General features: G+C 30.6%; 3 protein-coding genes across 3 annotated transcripts; 2 read left to right on the top strand and 1 right to left on the bottom strand.

Annotated features, from left to right (window-relative positions):
* Positions 1-4,910: 4,910 nt before the first annotated feature.
* On the bottom strand, positions 4,911-6,328 carry LOC114176427 (putative xyloglucan endotransglucosylase/hydrolase protein 23). The gene is made up of 3 exons (XM_028061469.2): positions 5,915-6,328; positions 5,616-5,809; positions 4,911-5,507 (listed from the first exon to the last, which is right to left on the bottom strand). The coding sequence occupies exons 1-3, from the start codon at positions 6,266-6,268 to the stop codon at positions 5,108-5,110; spliced, it is 948 nt and encodes a 315-aa protein (XP_027917270.2). The 5' UTR covers positions 6,269-6,328; the 3' UTR covers positions 4,911-5,107.
* A 4,948-nt stretch (positions 6,329-11,276) lies between these two features.
* On the top strand, positions 11,277-12,506 carry LOC114175582 (putative xyloglucan endotransglucosylase/hydrolase protein 23). The gene is made up of 3 exons (XM_028060337.2): positions 11,277-11,598; positions 11,682-11,875; positions 11,966-12,506. Exons 1-3 carry the CDS (start codon positions 11,335-11,337, stop codon positions 12,354-12,356), a joined length of 849 nt encoding a protein of 282 aa, XP_027916138.1. The 5' UTR covers positions 11,277-11,334; the 3' UTR covers positions 12,357-12,506.
* A 1,884-nt stretch (positions 12,507-14,390) lies between these two features.
* Positions 14,391-15,694, top strand: LOC114178589 (putative xyloglucan endotransglucosylase/hydrolase protein 23). The gene is made up of 3 exons (XM_028064589.2): positions 14,391-14,715; positions 14,833-15,026; positions 15,109-15,694. The coding sequence occupies exons 1-3, from the start codon at positions 14,449-14,451 to the stop codon at positions 15,509-15,511; spliced, it is 864 nt and encodes a 287-aa protein (XP_027920390.1). The 5' UTR covers positions 14,391-14,448; the 3' UTR covers positions 15,512-15,694.
* The last annotated feature ends 2,564 nt before the right edge of the window (positions 15,695-18,258 follow it).

Here is an 18,258-nt window from a genome sequence, read left to right as displayed (position 1 = left end):
GCAGTGAATCCTTCTCACAACTACACCTAAGCTCCCTGTTTTTCCTATATTTCTTTTTTTTTCTCTCAAAACTTGCTTTTGATTTTGATTAATATTTTTCTTACACATATATTAAACGTTAAAAAATAAATAAATTATAATATTGTGAAGAAGTTGTAGGATAAATAATAACAAATCTTTCAAGTGAATCAACAAGTGCGATTCACTTGTTAATTCAAAAGTTCGATTCATGAAAAAGTGCAGTCAAATGTCAATATCTCTGCTAATAGGTGGTGCGTAAATGCTTTTTTTTTTAACCAATATAGATAAATTTTTATTCGAAATTACTAAAGTGAGTGCTTTCAAGAAGAAGACGTTATTCAATGAGTTTTTTAATATTACAACAACTTCAATTTAATTCTGTTTTTTTTCAAAGGTTGTGCTTAAGTGTAATTTACTTTTCTAGGTTTCTTACGTGTTACAGAAAAACTACCCGAAAATCTAGAACACTCACTCTGTGTTTCTATGCAAGATATTATTTACGTTTATCGAATAATATTTAATATCAATTTGATCATATATTTAACCAAAATATAAGTTAAAAGATTATTCTAAATTGATATCTCAAAGACAACTAGTTATATCTTAACAAAATTAAACATCTAAACATTTTTTTAAAGATAAAATATTATAATTAAAATTATAAATCATAAAAAATAATTAGTCATATAATAATTTTAATTTATACATTTTATTTTATTTTTCCAAATACCAATTACAATTTTATAATTAATATATAAGAAAAATAAATGACGTTTAAGTAACAACTTAAAAAATAAAAAACTCAAGGTGTCATTTCTTAAGTTGGACTTCATTGTTAAAAAAACAGAGTCATGATGACTGACGTCTTTACAATATATCTTAATGAAGATTTAGTCAAAATCATAATATTAAAAAAAATACTTATTTTGATAATTTTGAATAAATTCGGCAAAAATCAATGTAAGAGAGGCCAGAATTGTTTGAGTGGTCGTCATAATGTAGATTCGATCTCATTTTTTTTCACTAGTGCTTGTCAACGTCTTTTCATTTTAAAGTTGATTATAATGATTTTTTTTAATTGTTATAGTTATTATAACTTTTTTACATAGATCAATATTATTATTATTTTTCAGCTGATATTAGATAGACTTTTTTATTATAATTATTATTAACATATCTTTGACCTAATAGCAAACACAATTTTTGTTTTAATTAATTTCAGTTAATTTTTTTTACTAATATAATTTTTAATTATTTTTTAACCAACTTTAATTGAGAGGTACGTTAATAAGGATTTTTAATAAGATAAATTTTTAATTAATGCCATCAAGAAGTTTTTAATTGAAAATAACAAAACTATTTTTAATTTATGTAAATAAGAATTTTTAGTTAATATTAATTATGATTGTTTTTTAATTAATATTATTTATCCATCAATCTTAATTAGAATTATTTATGAATTGATGTTTATCTAACTTTTCTCAATTAATGTCGAGAAAAGTATTTTATGATAAATGTCAACCAAAACTTTTTAAATTGGAGTCTATAAGGATTATTTGTCATGTTTGTGATAATGGTCGGACTCACAATACTTATATTCTTTTTATAGTATTTTATGCATTTGGTATCTTTTATATTTAGTAATGATTAAAATATGTTGTTTAAATAAAAAATAAAATTTAAAAAAATCAATTTTTGTATAAAAAATAAAATATTTTAAAATTTAAAAGCCATTCAGATTTAATGTATTTAAATTTTAAAAAAATTGTAAAAAATTCATCCAAACCCCAATTTGTGATTACGACATCACAATTATGAATCATCTTAAATAATGCAACACTTCTGTCCATTTTTTTTTTTTGAAAATGAACTTTCATAAAATATTTTTAAGAAATTAAATATCTTTTTTAGTCTTTAAATTTGAATAAAAAATTAAAATTCATTTTTATCATAAATTTTAATATATTTTTATCTCAAACTTTAAAATAAATAAATATAATTTTATTAAGCTAATGATTTTAATTTGTTTAGATTTGTTAAATAGTATTTTAGACTTATATTTAAGTTATAATTTGTAAAAATTATATAAACAACTTAAACGAAACACATTTAACATCTAGAAAAAATAACACAGTTAAATTATGAAAGTTATATTTATTTATTTTTAAATTTTAGGATCAAATTTTATCAAAATTTAAAGACAAATTCTAATTTATTGTTAAAAGTTAATAACTAAAAACGTATTTAATCTATTTAAAAATTTTAAATTTTAACACTTTCAAAGTTATTTTCGTATTCGGTTGAAATTTCAACATCGCTAGATATTTATAAAATATTAAATTTTTAATCCACATTAAACAGTACTTTCTAAAGAAAAGAGACATTTTTAGAAAAAAAGAAAAGATTCATTACAAGAGACATTTTTAGAAAAAAAGAAGAAGATATTAATAAAACTGAAGGTGTGGATAACAATTCTTTTAATTAAATCAATGTAAATTTTAATAAAATACTCAGGCCCAGTACACTTAAGCTCTCCTCGATATAAACTGGCCCATTGAAAGTATGAAATTATCGGAATCATTTATTACGATTTCTTTAAGTTTATTTAATTTTATTAGTCAGTTTTTTTACGTAATAATCGATTCCAGATATTTTATTATAAAATAATTTCTTCCTTAATATAAGCTCTCTTTTTTAATTGCATTTAATATAAGTTAATGGAATGAGTTATCTAAAATAGTATTGTTTAAATAACAACAAATTCTAAACTCGATTCTAAGATACATTCCACTTTATTTTACAATGGGAAAATCATTGGCTTAATGATTTAATTTATTTAAATTCCAAAGTTAACTATATTTATTTATTTAATAGTTCTATGTTAATATAGTTTATTAGGATACAACTAGAATTTATTTATAAAGTAAAATTTAACTTTAAATAAGAAATGAATTTATATAGTTTGAAAAAAAAAAGGAGAGAGGAGTATATTTATAAAAGCATTTTCTTTCTCATCCTGTGTGTTTATTTCACACAAATAATAATTAATGTAGTATAAGCACTTACATGAAAATATAAATGTCATATTATTGTTGAGTTATTTTTCTTTTTATTCTTTAAATTTTATCTTATATGTGATTCTGATCTCTTTCAGTTATTTAACCTTTTCTTATTTAACTCTCATGGATCAATAGTTAAAATTCAGTTTCTTATTTCAAATTCCTTCCGATCGACAAGAATTTAATGAAAGTGTAACATGATATTAACTGATAAGTACTGGTTAAATTTTTAACCTTTACTAGCTATTAGCACTACAATATTTGATACATGAAAAAAACTTTAAAAAACAAAAAAAAAAGAGTTAAATAATTAAATAAAAGAAAAATAAAATCGCAAAATTGTATGTGACATGTAAAAAGACGACGATATTAGTACTGAGTGAGGTCCTTCTCACCAATATAAATAGAAACCATAATAAAATTTATGTTAACACTAAGACTTAAATGATACTTAAACATAATCAACAAATAAACATACTCAACTCATTTGGACTTGTGAAAACTACAGTTGGAAAAAAGAGAAAAAAAAATCAAAACTAACAAAACAGATAAGCCTTCATACGGAAAAACACCTTTCATCCTAAACAAATTCACTCAATTTTAAATATTATAACTATAACTCTATTATTAGAACTAAAGCTGTAAATAAGTAAATTCACTCAATTCTAAGTATTATAACTATAATTGTATTATTAGAACTAAAGTTGCAAAAAAAGAGATTTTTCTTTTCAAGAATAACCAAACAGATCAGCCAAAACATATAAAATATCACCTTTTATCGTAAGCAGTTTTTCTGAATTCTAAATATTATAACTGGAAAACCTAAACATAGTATCATGATCAGAGAATTATGTGTATTTATTCAAAAACTTTTCTTAAAAACTCATAATTTCCAAAAACTTTGCTTTCAATACGAAAAATGTAAACACGCAAAGAAGAAAAAGTGAGAATTATCATAAAAAATGTTTATACTGGTTCGCTTTTATAACTTAGAAAAGTACTTCCAATCCTTTTAATTGAATAATATTCATTAACAACAATACACGTTAAGTAGTTCTTTTAGTAACTTACAACAACACTATCAACTTGAGATCAATTACCTACAGAGTAATCTTAACACAATATTACTAGTCTTAGCTTTTATACTAAGGGAGAATATGAAACTGAAATTGAACATAAAAATATTTCTGGAATTTTTTCCGATATTCACGAAGGTTATCTATATTTTATTTCTTGACGCAACAGATTTTCCTTCTCATATTAGCTTTCTTGAAGTAGTAAAAATGTTTCAAAAGGTAACTTTTAACATATTGTCCCATTTTTAGACACTCTAGGTTTGGTGTGGAAGTAGAATAAGGTTGTTATTTATATAAAAACTGTTGCCAATGTTCAACTATTAAACTACTACAGTTTGTATTATTGTTGGGAAATAAGCACATTTTCTATAATCATATTTATGAAAACAATAATAAATGCGTTATTATACCAATGTCTTTACAATTACAAAACAAACTTTCTCTGATGTATTTCAAAAGTTAGTTATCGATCAATTCCAACATTTATAATTTTATTTGATAAATATAATTTAAAAGTAGTCTTCTACAGAATATTTGGAATCTAATTAACCTCCGAAAGAGAACTCATGTATTTATAAAAAAAAAAAACACAAGTGTTTATAATTATGATTCACTAACACTAAAAGTAAGACGAGTGTTGGTTCAGGTGGTCTAAGTTTTGATCCAGCAGAGAGGTTTGTAATGTAGCCAATCACAGTTTAAAACTCCCAGAAAAAGATGTGTCCATGTTCGGGGCTATAATGTCCCAAAATGCTTTTATTGCTAAAAATAAACACCCACTTTATTTATTTATTCTATTTTAATAAAAATGATTACATAGCACGTCCTCTGAGTTCAAATTAATTGCAGAAAGAATGACACAGACACGATATGTCGTATAGTGGGAAAAACAAAAAAGAATGCACACACATATACAAGAGCAGTGATGAATAGTGATGAATTGTATTCTTCTTATGATGACTTGGTGCGAACTGTGCATTCCAGAGGGAGACCCTGAGGGAATCGTTTTATGTCTGTGCAGTAATTGTAAATCATGTAATTCTTCTGCACCCATTTTAGCATCTTCTGGTTTGTGGCATCAAGCTGTTGAGAAAGCCAAGTTTTATCAGAAGAAACAGAGTTGCATGAAGAAGCCCCATTGGACCAAACGCATCCATTCACTCTCAAGTTCCTGAATGATGCAGTGAATGGTGCTTGGCTCCAATCGGTCTTCACAAGCCCTCCTCTTGTTGCCCAATTATCAGCGTTCCACAGACTTGAATATAACCTCATTGGTTGCTTCTTTGGGTATTCAACACCCGCACCCTCCAAGTTCTTGAACTCCCTAATTGGTCTACCATCAACATAGAATCTGAAAAGTGCAAAAGAATCCATGAATTGAGTTCAATACATAATGTTCAATTTCCATGCAAGGTTTATATTAATTCTAGCATGCATGTTTTAGATTTTACGAACTTACACAACGTGTGCAGGATTCCAGAGAAAGGAATAGGTGTGAAAATCCGCAGTTGGGTCAAACCAGAGATAGAATTGCTGCTCTCTGTTACCCTTGCCTTGTGTGTACACATTAGTATGAACTATGTAGGGATCACCGCTCAGATTTCCCAGGAACTCAAAATCTATCTCATCCCAAGATGACCCTTCTGAACGCAACTGCATCATGCATCAGAAAAGTTAGAATTAGGTACATGAACGCGCATGTTGTGTATTATTTTGGATTATTGAAGCAGATAAATAAGATTGGTTAACGAAACTGACGTAATAAGCGGTGACTGTGCCAGCGGAATTTCCAGGGACAAGTTTGATTTGCATGTCAATCTTCCCATAGAGAAACTGGTTCTTGGACTGAAAGCCAGAGCCAGAGGCAGAGTCAAGGGACAGAGTAAGAAGCTGACCATTGTTCAGAATCTTACCTCTGCCATCTCCCCAAGTGACATCAACATCTTGGTACAGGTTCCCAGCATGGGCAACCATGGAAGGCACAGAGATTAGGAAGGCTAGGGCAAACCCAACCATTGTCATAACATGAGACAAAACAACCATTGTAGAGCTTGTGATTAATGTAATAGTATGTAAGACACAAATGATGAGTAGACAAATTGGTTCCCTCATCCAATTTATACTTGTGGAAGCTTGGGATGTGTTTGAATAATGAAAGTTGGTTGGTGGGATGATGTGGGAACTCAACAGCTGTAGAGCAGTAAGTTTAATGAGCACAATGATCATAGTTTGTAGTGGTCCATTACGTGGTGCTTCTTTTTTTTTTACACATTCGGCGCAGAGGCTATGAGTTTCTAGGTTTGTTCCACCAAACCAAACCTGGGTTCATGTCTTGCGATGGTATTGTTTATTCTAAGGATTTAGTATTATCCAAAGTGCTACAAGTTGAGAATTGTATAATGTAGTTTCTGGTACTTTCCACGTAACCTTTATGGCTTGCCCAGTCAGCGGTGGGAGGGGTTGGTTCATATTTCATTCTCTGACATGCACATAACTTCTAGAAGATGTACCCTTCGGTTTCTATCCATCGAGCAACTTCTCAGATTCTCAACATATTCTTCCCAGAATCTATATGCTACAAAATATATATATTCAGTGGCTTTTTAACTTTAATTCATTTTTATGTTTTAAATGACTCATTTTATTTTTTTTAAAATATATAAAATAATCACTATATCTGCTTCTAAAATATATACATTTACACATTTCTAGGCGTGGTTAAGTTAATGTGATGGAACTCACTCGAAACTTCGCCTTTTCCTATGTACGTTAAGAAAAGTTATGTGAGGTTTAAATTGATAAAACGAAAGGAATTTGATGGTTATTATCAACCTGTTTTTCTTTTTGTCAAACACTACTGAAAAAAAAATGTTTTTCTTTAAAGCGTAAACAACACGGGTTGTGTATACTTTAATGTAATTCGTGTACCGGGAGCACTTTTCTTGATATTGGAGAAGCGGTTTAATCTCATTCTCAAATAAAATTTATGAAAGTGTTATTAAACATTGATTGAATATTAATATTCTTTAAACTTTCATCGAATTATAAATCATTGTAAGAGGGAAAATGGTTACATGGTGTTCAACGTGTTAACATCTTTTTACAACTTAAAATATAGATAAAGGTAATTTACTTAAAATTCATCTAATATTGAAATCAAAATTATTTAGAGCATATCATTATTTTTTGGATTTATCATTCTATCAATTATTAGATTATTTATAAATATTTTTTCTTACACTTAAAATATATATATATATATATATATATATATAAGTGTATGAGTGGATTTGAAATCTTGTGTTATTTTATAGTATAGAAATAATTACAAGGCTTATTTACTAAACTAATTTTATATAAAATTGGTGTTGACTTTAATCAATTTTAATACTTACACAATTATATTACAAAATTGTTCAAATCAAACATTGTCTTTTAAGGTTGTGTTTAGAACTTAGGAAGTTATTGATTCTAATTGTTTCATATGTTATTGACTTTACTGTGGACCATGTCATGTTTGTCATGTTTCGAATATTGTTTCTTTGTTTCTAATAATGCTTAAGTTAAGGATTTTGATCTTAAAATTTTTCATAGAGTGAAAAATAGGTCTCAATACTTAGATAAATATTATTGTGATGTTGCTTCAACTTCATGCTCTACTTTTTCCACACCTTATCCAATGCATTTATTTGTTTCTTATGATAATTGTTCTCCTGATCATACTGTCTTTTGTCATAATATTTCTGTCAAAGCTGAACCTTTCTCCTTTAAAGAAGCTACTCAATATGATTGCTGGAAACAGGCTATGGATGCTGAGTTACATGCTCTTCACAAAAATCAGACTTGGACTTTAGTTTCTGCTCCTTCTAGCATCAAGCCAATTGGCTGCCACTAGGTTTACAAACTCAAACATAAACCAAATGGCACAATTGATAAGTTTAATGCACGGTTGGTGACTAAGGATTTTACTCAAACTGAGGGACTTGATTATTTTGAAACCTTCTCCCATGTTGTCAAACTTTTACTACTGTATGCAAACTTTTAGCTTTGGCCACTACTAGTGGTTGGTTTATTCATCAGTTAGATGTTGACAATGCTTACCTCCATGAAGATTTACATGAAGAGATCTATATGAAGCCTCCACCTGGTTTTTCTCTTCCCCAGCCAAATCTTGTTTGGTTTGTAAGCTTAACAAGTCTCTATATGATTTAAAACAAGCTAATCGTAATTGGAGTAAGGAATTAACTTCAGAGCTACTTCATCTTGGCTACACACAAAGTTTTGTTGGCCACTTTCTCTTTGTGAAGAAATATGTTTCTGTTATTACTGTTTTATTGGTTTATGTCGATGATATGGTTCTCACTGGTAATAACATAGTTGGAATTAATGTTGTAAAAGTTCATCTTAATTCTACATTTCATATTAAAGATCTCGACCCTCTCAAATATTTGTTTGGCCTTGAAGTTACTCGTTCTCTTGATGAATTAGTTTTGAACCAAAGGAAATATTGTTTGGACCTCATTTTAGAGGCATTAATGCTTGGATGTAAACCTGCACCAATGTCATGTGATCCTTCTATCAAACTTCATGCCAACTAGGGAGCTTTTCTATCAAATCCTTCTTCCTTTCAGTATCTGATTGGACGATTACTTTACTTGACTAATATCAGGCTTAATATTAGTTTTGTTGTCCAACAACTCATCTAGTTTGTTTTTTTTTCGTGTGAACCACATATGCAGGAGACTTTCGGGACCATTCGATACTTAAAACATGCTCTTGCCTATGACCTTTTGTATAAATCAAATACCTCTCTTAAAATTCAGGCGTTTTTTTATTGTGATTCTGATTGGACAACATGTGTCACTACCCGACGCTCTATGTTTCTGGATATTGCGTTTTCTTAGACACCTCTTTGGTTGTTTGGAAATCTAAGAAACAAACCACTGTTTCACGATGTTCTTCTGAGGTTGAGTATCGCGCATTGGCATCCCTAGCATGTGAACTACAATAGACTCAATACCTCCTTCAGGATTTGCATTTTTTTTTACCCACTTTCTACACTGCCTTTTATGACAACACTTTTGCTATTCACATTGCTAAGAATCTCACTTTTCATGAGAGAACCAAGTATATAGAACTTGATTGTCACATTATTCGACAAAAACTTGTTGATAGTCTTATCCATATTTACTAAGTCATTACATCTTTCTACTTTCCGAATTACTACTTTCAAATTGAGACTTTACAATCTTCATGCCCACCTTGACGGGGTGATAAAGATATTATATATCTTGAACTTTTATTAATAAATCAGTGAGCAAACTCTCTTTGAGTTATTTTCACCAAAACACCTTTTATATGTTTTTTTTTTTATGTATTCTTCCTTCTTATAAGTTAAGCATATTAACAAAGTATGTTTAATAATTATAATTTCCACCAGCGTTAATAGTTTCAAATGCAAAAATCTAACCCTTTATTAGGTTTTTCGGTGTGAGTTGGTAGAATACCCATTTCACTGTCCAACATTTAAATGATCTTCACCAGCCATCTGTATCCAGCTCTTCAATGATGTCAAGTACCCCACATTAATTTGGAAATTAGCATTCAACTCTTTCTCTAGAATATTCTCATGACAGAACTGTTCAAAAAATATCTATTGATAATAAACTAAATTAAATAGTATAAAAAAAACTAAATATTTCATAGAATTATTTGAATTAAACTATATAATATAATATAATATATGAAATTAAAAATATATTATTGTTTGATAGTAACTTATATTAGAATAATTTAAATTTAATTAATTTCAGATGTATTTTTTGGCCTAGTTCTTCACATTAGTTGGGTGTTTTGAGATTGCGGTAGCGCTGTTTGAATTCTCTATAGTTGTCAAAATAAAAAATCATGGTCAGTGTTTTGGGAATGGAGTACTGTCAAAATAGATTTGGTAAAAAAGGAATATTAAAATAGATCAAGTTGAGGTAAGATTATAATTTCAATTGAATCAAGTAGTTTTATTTAATTTATTTCACCCGCAATTTAAATTTGATTTAAGCAGGATTGATTTATAAATTTAAGAACCAATTTATTTTCATAAAATAATAATTCTATTTAAAAAATATTAAAATTGAAGTAATATTGTTTAAATACATACCTCCATTAAAATTTATTTATATCAATTTATTATACCTAAAATATAAGTTAAATTTTAAAATGTATATTTATTTTTATTTTAATTTATTTAAATTTTCTTTTAAAATCTTTTAAAGTTAGTTGAAGTGACCTCACCCTTAGACTAAAAAAATGAATTCAACAAACCCTCTATAAAATTGTTAGGTAGGTTGAACCGGAGACTGGGTTTGTTTAACAGCCCTGTTTCTATTCAACAAAAAAAAAATAATAGAATAGAAAACATTTTATTTTTTCTTAAAACAAAATAATCCATAAACCACTAAAAGAGTGGGACCTTTTTTTCATTTATTTTTTCTTTATAATGGAGCGTCAGGTTAAAAATAATGAGGAAAGGTGATATAAATATATGTCATTTTCTATTAGTAAAATTCATCTCTTAATTTTTTTGTGGTTACACGTATCAAAGTTTTCTGTTAAAAAAATTAAAGTAAACAAAATACCAAATTTAGTTTAGTTTCGGCTGCTATTCATTTTTATTTTATTTTTCAGTTTTATGAATTAAGTCACTGCCAACAATAACTTCTCAGATAATACGTTGATTATATAATTGAAATTGGTTTCAGGTGCACAGTCAATTGCAAATTTATTTAGATTATGCAGTTATAATCCACTACTCGTAGCCTTAGAATACAGAATTCATATAAGATTTAGCGTGGGAATGAAAATGTTTGTATTAAGGAAAGAACATACTCTAAAATATTAAACAATAGAAACCATGTACCGTGTATGGCGGTGTCGCCTTATATAGATTTCATGCAGAAACGCGTAAAATGATTAGTGTGGCCATTTGCAACAAACAACTCCTTACTACTTTTTCATTCTTCACCAGCTGTCTACAACTAATTCAAAATTCACAACCTACCTTCTCACTTTCCTCTTATCTACCAATCTTTCTTTTCTTTCTCCTATAAATACCATTCTCTGCACTATCACCCAACATTCTCACAAATAACCAAAAACAATTTCATACAAAACAATTCTGCATGGCATTTTCAACACTTGTACTGTTAACATGCATTGTTGGGTATTTTGTGATTGCCTCTGCATCCAATTTCTATCAAGATTTTGAGATAACCTGGGGAGATGGTCGTGCCAACATACTAAACAATGGCGACCTTCTCACTCTGTCTCTTGACAAAGCCTCTGGCTCGGGCTTTCAGTCCAAAAATGAATACCTTTTTGGCAAAATTGACATGCAACTCAAACTAGTCCCAGGCAACTCTGCAGGCACCGTCACTGCCTATTATGTAAGCCTATAATTTATCATTCATATTGTTTACAAGTTTTAACTTCTCAGAAATGCTAATGGAATTGTGGTGCTTAATTTCAGTTATCTTCGAAAGGAGCAACGTGGGATGAGATTGACTTCGAATTCTTGGGGAATTTGAGCGGTGACCCATACATTCTCCACACCAACGTGTTTAGCCAAGGCAAGGGAAACAGGGAGCAGCAATTTTACCTCTGGTTTGACCCAACTGCAGATTTTCACACCTATTCCATCCTCTGGAACCCACAACGTATTGTGTAAGTTTTGTTCTGTTTTTTCTTTGGTTTCAAACTTGTGATAGAAGCAACATGATGTTGAGTGTATTTGTTAATTTTGTTGGATTTCAGCTTCTCGGTGGATGGAGCTCCAATAAGGGAGTTCAAGAACATGGAGTCAAAGGGTGTTCCATTCCCCAAAAACCAAGCAATGAGGATATACTCAAGCCTCTGGAATGCAGATGATTGGGCCACAAGGGGAGGGCTTGTTAAAACCGATTGGAGCCAAGCTCCATTCACGGCTTCATACAGAAACTTCAATGCCAATGCTTGCACTGTGTCCTCTGGAACTTCTTCTTGCTCAAACTCTGCCTCTTCTCCCAGTGCTTGGCTCTCAGAAGAATTGGATTCCACTAACCAGGAGAAGATGAAGTGGGTACAGAAGAATTACATGATCTACAACTATTGCACTGATGCCAAAAGATTTCCGCAGGGCCTTCCTACAGAATGCAAAACTGCCTAATTTTTGTTATCTATCTTTTCCATGCTCCACTTTCTTTTTTATTTTTTTCTGTGTACTTTCCATCATGATAAATTCTTTGATTCATTGTAAAATCATTGTTATCTTACTAAGTTTTCTTAAATATTTGCATAAAAAAAAGCTTCTCATGTACATAGTCTATTTACAAATGTTAAATCTTTATTAAAGTCATGCTAAAATATAATTAATTAGTATAAAATGTTCGATAGTGAGAAAAACATATACTAAAACACTCACATCAAAAGTAAAACATATACTGAAATTACCTTGGTTTGGACTCTAACTTCTAAACAATAAAATACTATTGAGATATCAGACTCCAACTTCTAAAACAAATATACAGATTATTCAAATTTTAGCATATTAAAAAATATATAATATTTATCTTTTCCAATCAAATTTTTAATATGAATGTCAAAATACGAATATCAAACTTTCATTACATTCACATTTGTATGTCAAAATACGAATGTGAATGTAGTGAAAATATTGAATTATCAATTTATCATCAAATTTCTCAAAATTTTTGCTTAATTTGTGAACTTATTAAAATTTCTGAATTTGTTGAACATTGAAAGTTTTATCATAAATTTTTTTTTTAAAAAGACAGGTGGGCCCGCGGACTCGCACTTATACGGGATGGGCCAAACTTTTCAGCCCATATTGAAAATGCGGGGCAAGCTAGCCCGACTCGCCTTTTGCGGCTAAGTGAAAGCTGGGCCGGCTCGCATTGCACCCATACACATAAATTAAAAGTCTCACATCAAAGGGTATTTAAACCCAATATAACCCACCCTCTCAATATCTTACTGTCATCATTCACAACACAATTTCAATTCAATACAAATGTTCGGTTAGACAAATCAAAATAACAGGATATTTAAGTCAGCATGCAACTCAATATTCATAGTCTATTATTGTTCTTCCCGTACACGCTCCACCACTTAAGATTGTTAGAGCTGCACAACAAATAATATTTTCTTATTCTTCCAAAATCTTTTGTAGTATTGACGCTAACTTAACAAAATTTCTTATACTAAAAAAAGAAATAATATTTTAATATCTAAAATTATTTATTATTAAATATGTTTTGATATCTCGACTTCTAGTGAAAATTAAAATTAGTCCCTCTGTAAAACTTTGATCTAATTTAGTCCCTCAACTTTAGATGATTTAGTCTTTAACCTCATTTTGTTAAATTGTTTCAAATGTATTTCATAATAATATTAGAGTTGTTTATGCTGTTTGACACATTTTTGCTTCAACATTATCTAAGAAACTATCGTGAGATACACCATTCTAAAATTGGAAAATTAAATTGGATCAAAATTTAAAAGAAAGGCTAATTCTAATTTTTTTCGAAAGTTAAGCAACAAAAGTATATTTGATCCTAAAATTAATTATTTCATATGTTGATATTAATAAATTAATTATATCTTAAATAATTTCATCTGAACTTGTTATCCCCGACTTTTAACACATAGAAGAATCACTAGAAAATCTAGAATTTAGAACAAAAATTAATTAATTCAGCTAGTTAAAAGTTATAATGACGTTAAAGGTACTTTAAACACTTCCGTCATTTTTAAGAAAAGAGTTTAATGATTATTTATTAAGATATAAATTATGTGATAGAATAACAATCTATAACCTTTATTTTTTCTTCAAATAAAGAAGAAGCAATTGATGGTTCTGCATAAAAAATTAAGAAGGCGAAGTGATTAACATAATCTGAATTTACTTTATAACCCAAGGCAAGGGCTTGGGGGTGGCGGTGCTGTGAACATTCCTTGGAAACCCACCAACTTTGCAAGCTGGTGACTGGTCATAAAACCAAAAGCGCGTCCTAGGATGCAACCAAACCACTACACTTTGTCGCACAAAACGAGTATGACACCCCATTTCTAATACTTTAATGTTCTGTCTCAACTATTGAAGGCCAATAATAATATTTTAATGCTTGCACCTTCCTCTGTTGCTTCCACATCTTTCAAGTTATAAATACCAATCCCACTTCTCTTCTCTGCCACAGACATCCCTTCATTCTTCCCTCATTCTCATACTCAGATCAGCCATGTCGTCTTCAACAATAATCATTCTTTGTGCATTGCTATTGTCCTATTCCACTGCAGCTTCTGCTTCCAACTTCTATCAGGATTTTGACATAACATGGGGAGATGGCCGAGCCAAGATACTGAACAACGGCGACCTTCTCACTCTTTCTCTTGACAAAGCCTCTGGCTCAGGCTTTCAGTCCAAAAACGAATATCTCTTTGGCAAGATTGATATGCAACTCCAGCTTGTACCTGGAAACTCTGCAGGAACTGTTACTGCATATTATGTAAGTACAAACAACCAAATGTTGAAGCTTTGTGCTTATGCATTCCTTCCTCAATGCTAGTCCTCTTAAACTTTGGAACTTTTTTATTCTAACTTGGTTTTGTGTGATGCAATACAGTTATCATCAAAAGGGTCAAACTGGGACGAGATCGACTTTGAATTCTTGGGGAATGTGAGTGGTGAGCCGTACATCCTTCACACCAATGTGTTCAGTCAGGGAAAAGGCAACAGGGAGCAACAGTTCTATCTCTGGTTTGACCCAACAGCTGATTTCCATACCTATTCCATTCTCTGGAATCCTCAGCGCATAATGTAAGCATTTCTCAGACAATGTTATATTTCAGTTTCTCATTATATATGTTACTGAATGTATGGTGGTTTACACATGTTTCAGCTTCTCAGTAGATGGGACTCCTATAAGAGAATTCAAGAACATGGAATCAAAAGGAGTTGCATTCCCTAAGAATCAACCAATGAGGATATACTCTAGCCTCTGGAATGCCGATGACTGGGCAACAAGAGGTGGTCTTGTGAAGACTGATTGGAGCCAAGCTCCTTTCACAGCTTCTTACAGGAATTTCAAGGCAGATGCCTGTGTCCCTTCGGGATCATCATCATCATCATCTTCTTCTTGCACTTCCAACTCTGGCTCCTCCAATGCCTGGTATTCCCAAGAGTTGGATTCATCAAACCAAGATAGACTGAGTTGGGTTCAGAAGAATTACATGATTTACAATTATTGCACTGACACCAACAGATTTCCTCAAGGCCTTCCCCCAGAGTGCCAACAATCATAATCCTGCTGCAAACAAATACCACTGCACAGTTCTTCATTCTTCCTAAGCCTATTGAATTCATTTTCACTTGTATGAACGTTGATTCTTTGATTCTTGACAATTCTGTTACACGAAGAACTTATAGGAAAGAAGCATCAATAATACTTTTCTCCAATCCTTTACACTCTGCAAATTCTGCAGTAACACGTTTGTCCTAGTTAATATTCTTTTGTGAACTCTTTTATGGATCTCTTCTACGTGATAATTGTCAACTGACTTGAAAACGGGCGACAAATTAACCAGAAGCGAGAACAATCAAGAAGTACCACTCAACGGGTTAAAGAACGTCGTAACTAGACAACCCTTCTAATCCAAATCACATCATCCTATAATTTTAGTTTACTATCACGCAAAAGTAGAATATAGAATACTTGCCTCAAATGTTTCTTCAAATATTTAATAACCTTTAAGGTTGTAACTGAGATAACGTGAACATAAGAAACAATATCAAGTCTAGTCATAGACAAATAGACTAATTGTCTCATCAATCTTCTATCCATAGGATTTTAGATCTTCAAAAAGTGTACAAGTAGTCCATGCTAGTTTATAATGTTCCATTGAAAATTTTGGAGACTTGACACTTAAATTAATGTGTCTTCAATGATTTCCAACTCATATTTTCACACATAAAGATAAATCTCCTCGTAAGATAGCACTCCCAATCATATGAAAGCATACACCTAAGTAAGTTTTAAAAATTCTCATAGATGAAATATTATTCCCTCTAATAGTTAAGTCATCCACGTAGTTAGAACATAAAAATGCCCCTCTACAATATAAAAAGTAAGTAATCTAAATAAGACCGCACAACATAGCACTTCAACAATATTTTTAACCTACAAACTAAATTTGGATCACTATTTTCAAAATTTGAAGGAAATTTCATGTACATCTCCTTAATCAAATTACCATGAAGAGACGCGTTATGTACATTTGTTTGATGAACTTTTTATTTTTTAATTGTTTTTATTGTCAAAAAGGTACAACCGATAATCATTTTTTTCATCGGAACAAATATAATAGTCTATTTCCTATTTCAGTTGATGTATGAAAATAAAGTTTTGTTTTCAAAAGTTCTATGTTCACGTATGAATGATGTTTTATAACCATTTAAGTTTAAGAACTTTCTTTCTTTAGTATTTTTAGGATTTATAATATTGTTGGTTCATAGACAAAGATTTGGTCATAGTTGGATAACTAAAATAAAACATATTTTGTACACAATGCAATCAAAATAATTATGCACAAGGATTTTGTCACTCATTTCGTTCCAAAAATATAGTAATCAACAAGTTTATATGCTTAGTAGCATGTTTCAGGTATAAACAATAATTTATAAAAGTAAAATAATAATTATTTCAAGTATCATCTTCAATTTCTTTAAGTTATGTTTTTTTATTTATTCTTCCCTTATAGTTGTTATATTCTTTTAATAATATTGTTTTACTGGAGCACTGGTTCCTGTTGCGACTTCTTCTTTTCACTCTTAAATGATAGCCTTTTCGTCTATACCCTTATCACATATATTTAGTGGAAATATTGAAAAAAAAAATTGATTTAGGAGGAGCATGGCATTGTTGACTATGTTGTGACAAATTTGGTGGAGATAATTTATAAGAACACTAAGGATCAATTGGATTTGTAACACAAAGAAATAGGTTAAAAGCGAATGAGTCAATAATCAAATACCTAGTTCTTAAATTTGTTTAAATACCTATATATTTGAAAAAAAAAGTTTTTTCAGAAAGATAGAGTGACATAATTCATGTAATCAGGATAACATTTTAAGTCAAAATATTTGATCAACCATTAAATATGATGAGATAAAATGTTTAACTAATAGAAATTTAAGTATGGAGTGAGGAGTTTGTCTCATTAAATGGAAATAAGTGAGGTAAATAATAAGTAAAAAAGTTTAAGAACTCATTATCTTAAAGATTTTAAAATTGGAAATGATATTATCCCTCTCATATGTTTATGACTCGAGTCAATTGTTCATAACACTAAGGGTGTGTTTGGATGAAGCAATTCAAGAGGGTGATTCATTTATTTGAAGAATTTGAAATTCTTTGTAATGAAATGCTTTGTTTGGATAGAGAAATTAAAAAGCATTTAAAATGCATGCATTTTTTTGAAGTATTTCAATTAGCTAAATTAGAAGAAATTCAAATACCCTAAAAAAAGGTGGAATTTGAAATTCTTTTCACTCAACCTCACAACCATGACAAGCTAGGCTGGCCATACGATCCAGACGGGTCATACCAACTTGATGACACAAACGGGTCAAGCAGGCCCAACAACCCAGATGGGTCGGGCGAGCCCAATGACCTAGACGGATCGGGTAACCTGATGTCACATACGGGTTGGGCGAGCTTGACAACTCAAACAGGTTGGTCAAGCTTGACAACCCACACCGTCCGGGCGAGCCTGACGACTAAGATGTGTCGAGCTAGCCTAACGACCCAGACAAACCAGGTTGGGTTGAGTCCGATGACACAAACAGACCCGACAACCCAGATGGGTTTAGTCGATTTGATGACCTAGTGGGGCCAAGCCGGGCCAATGACCCAGACGGGCCGAGTTAGGCTAGGTCGTGTCAGGGCCAGGTTGATGAACTTGACAGACATGACCGGCAGGTATAGGCCGTCAAGCTTGTCTGGATCATCGAGTCGACCCAGCCTGTCTAGGTTTTCCGGTCGGCCTGACCC

The sequence above is a fragment of the Vigna unguiculata genome, chromosome 3 (assembly GCF_037176805.1).
Source record: "Vigna unguiculata cultivar grain cowpea cultivar isolate G323 ecotype 2 chromosome 3, ASM3717680v1, whole genome shotgun sequence".
NCBI classification, from domain to species: domain Eukaryota; kingdom Viridiplantae; phylum Streptophyta; class Magnoliopsida; order Fabales; family Fabaceae; genus Vigna; species Vigna unguiculata.
The sequence above is the reverse complement of the archived record's forward strand: the minus strand, read 5'-3'. Positions and strand labels throughout refer to the sequence as shown.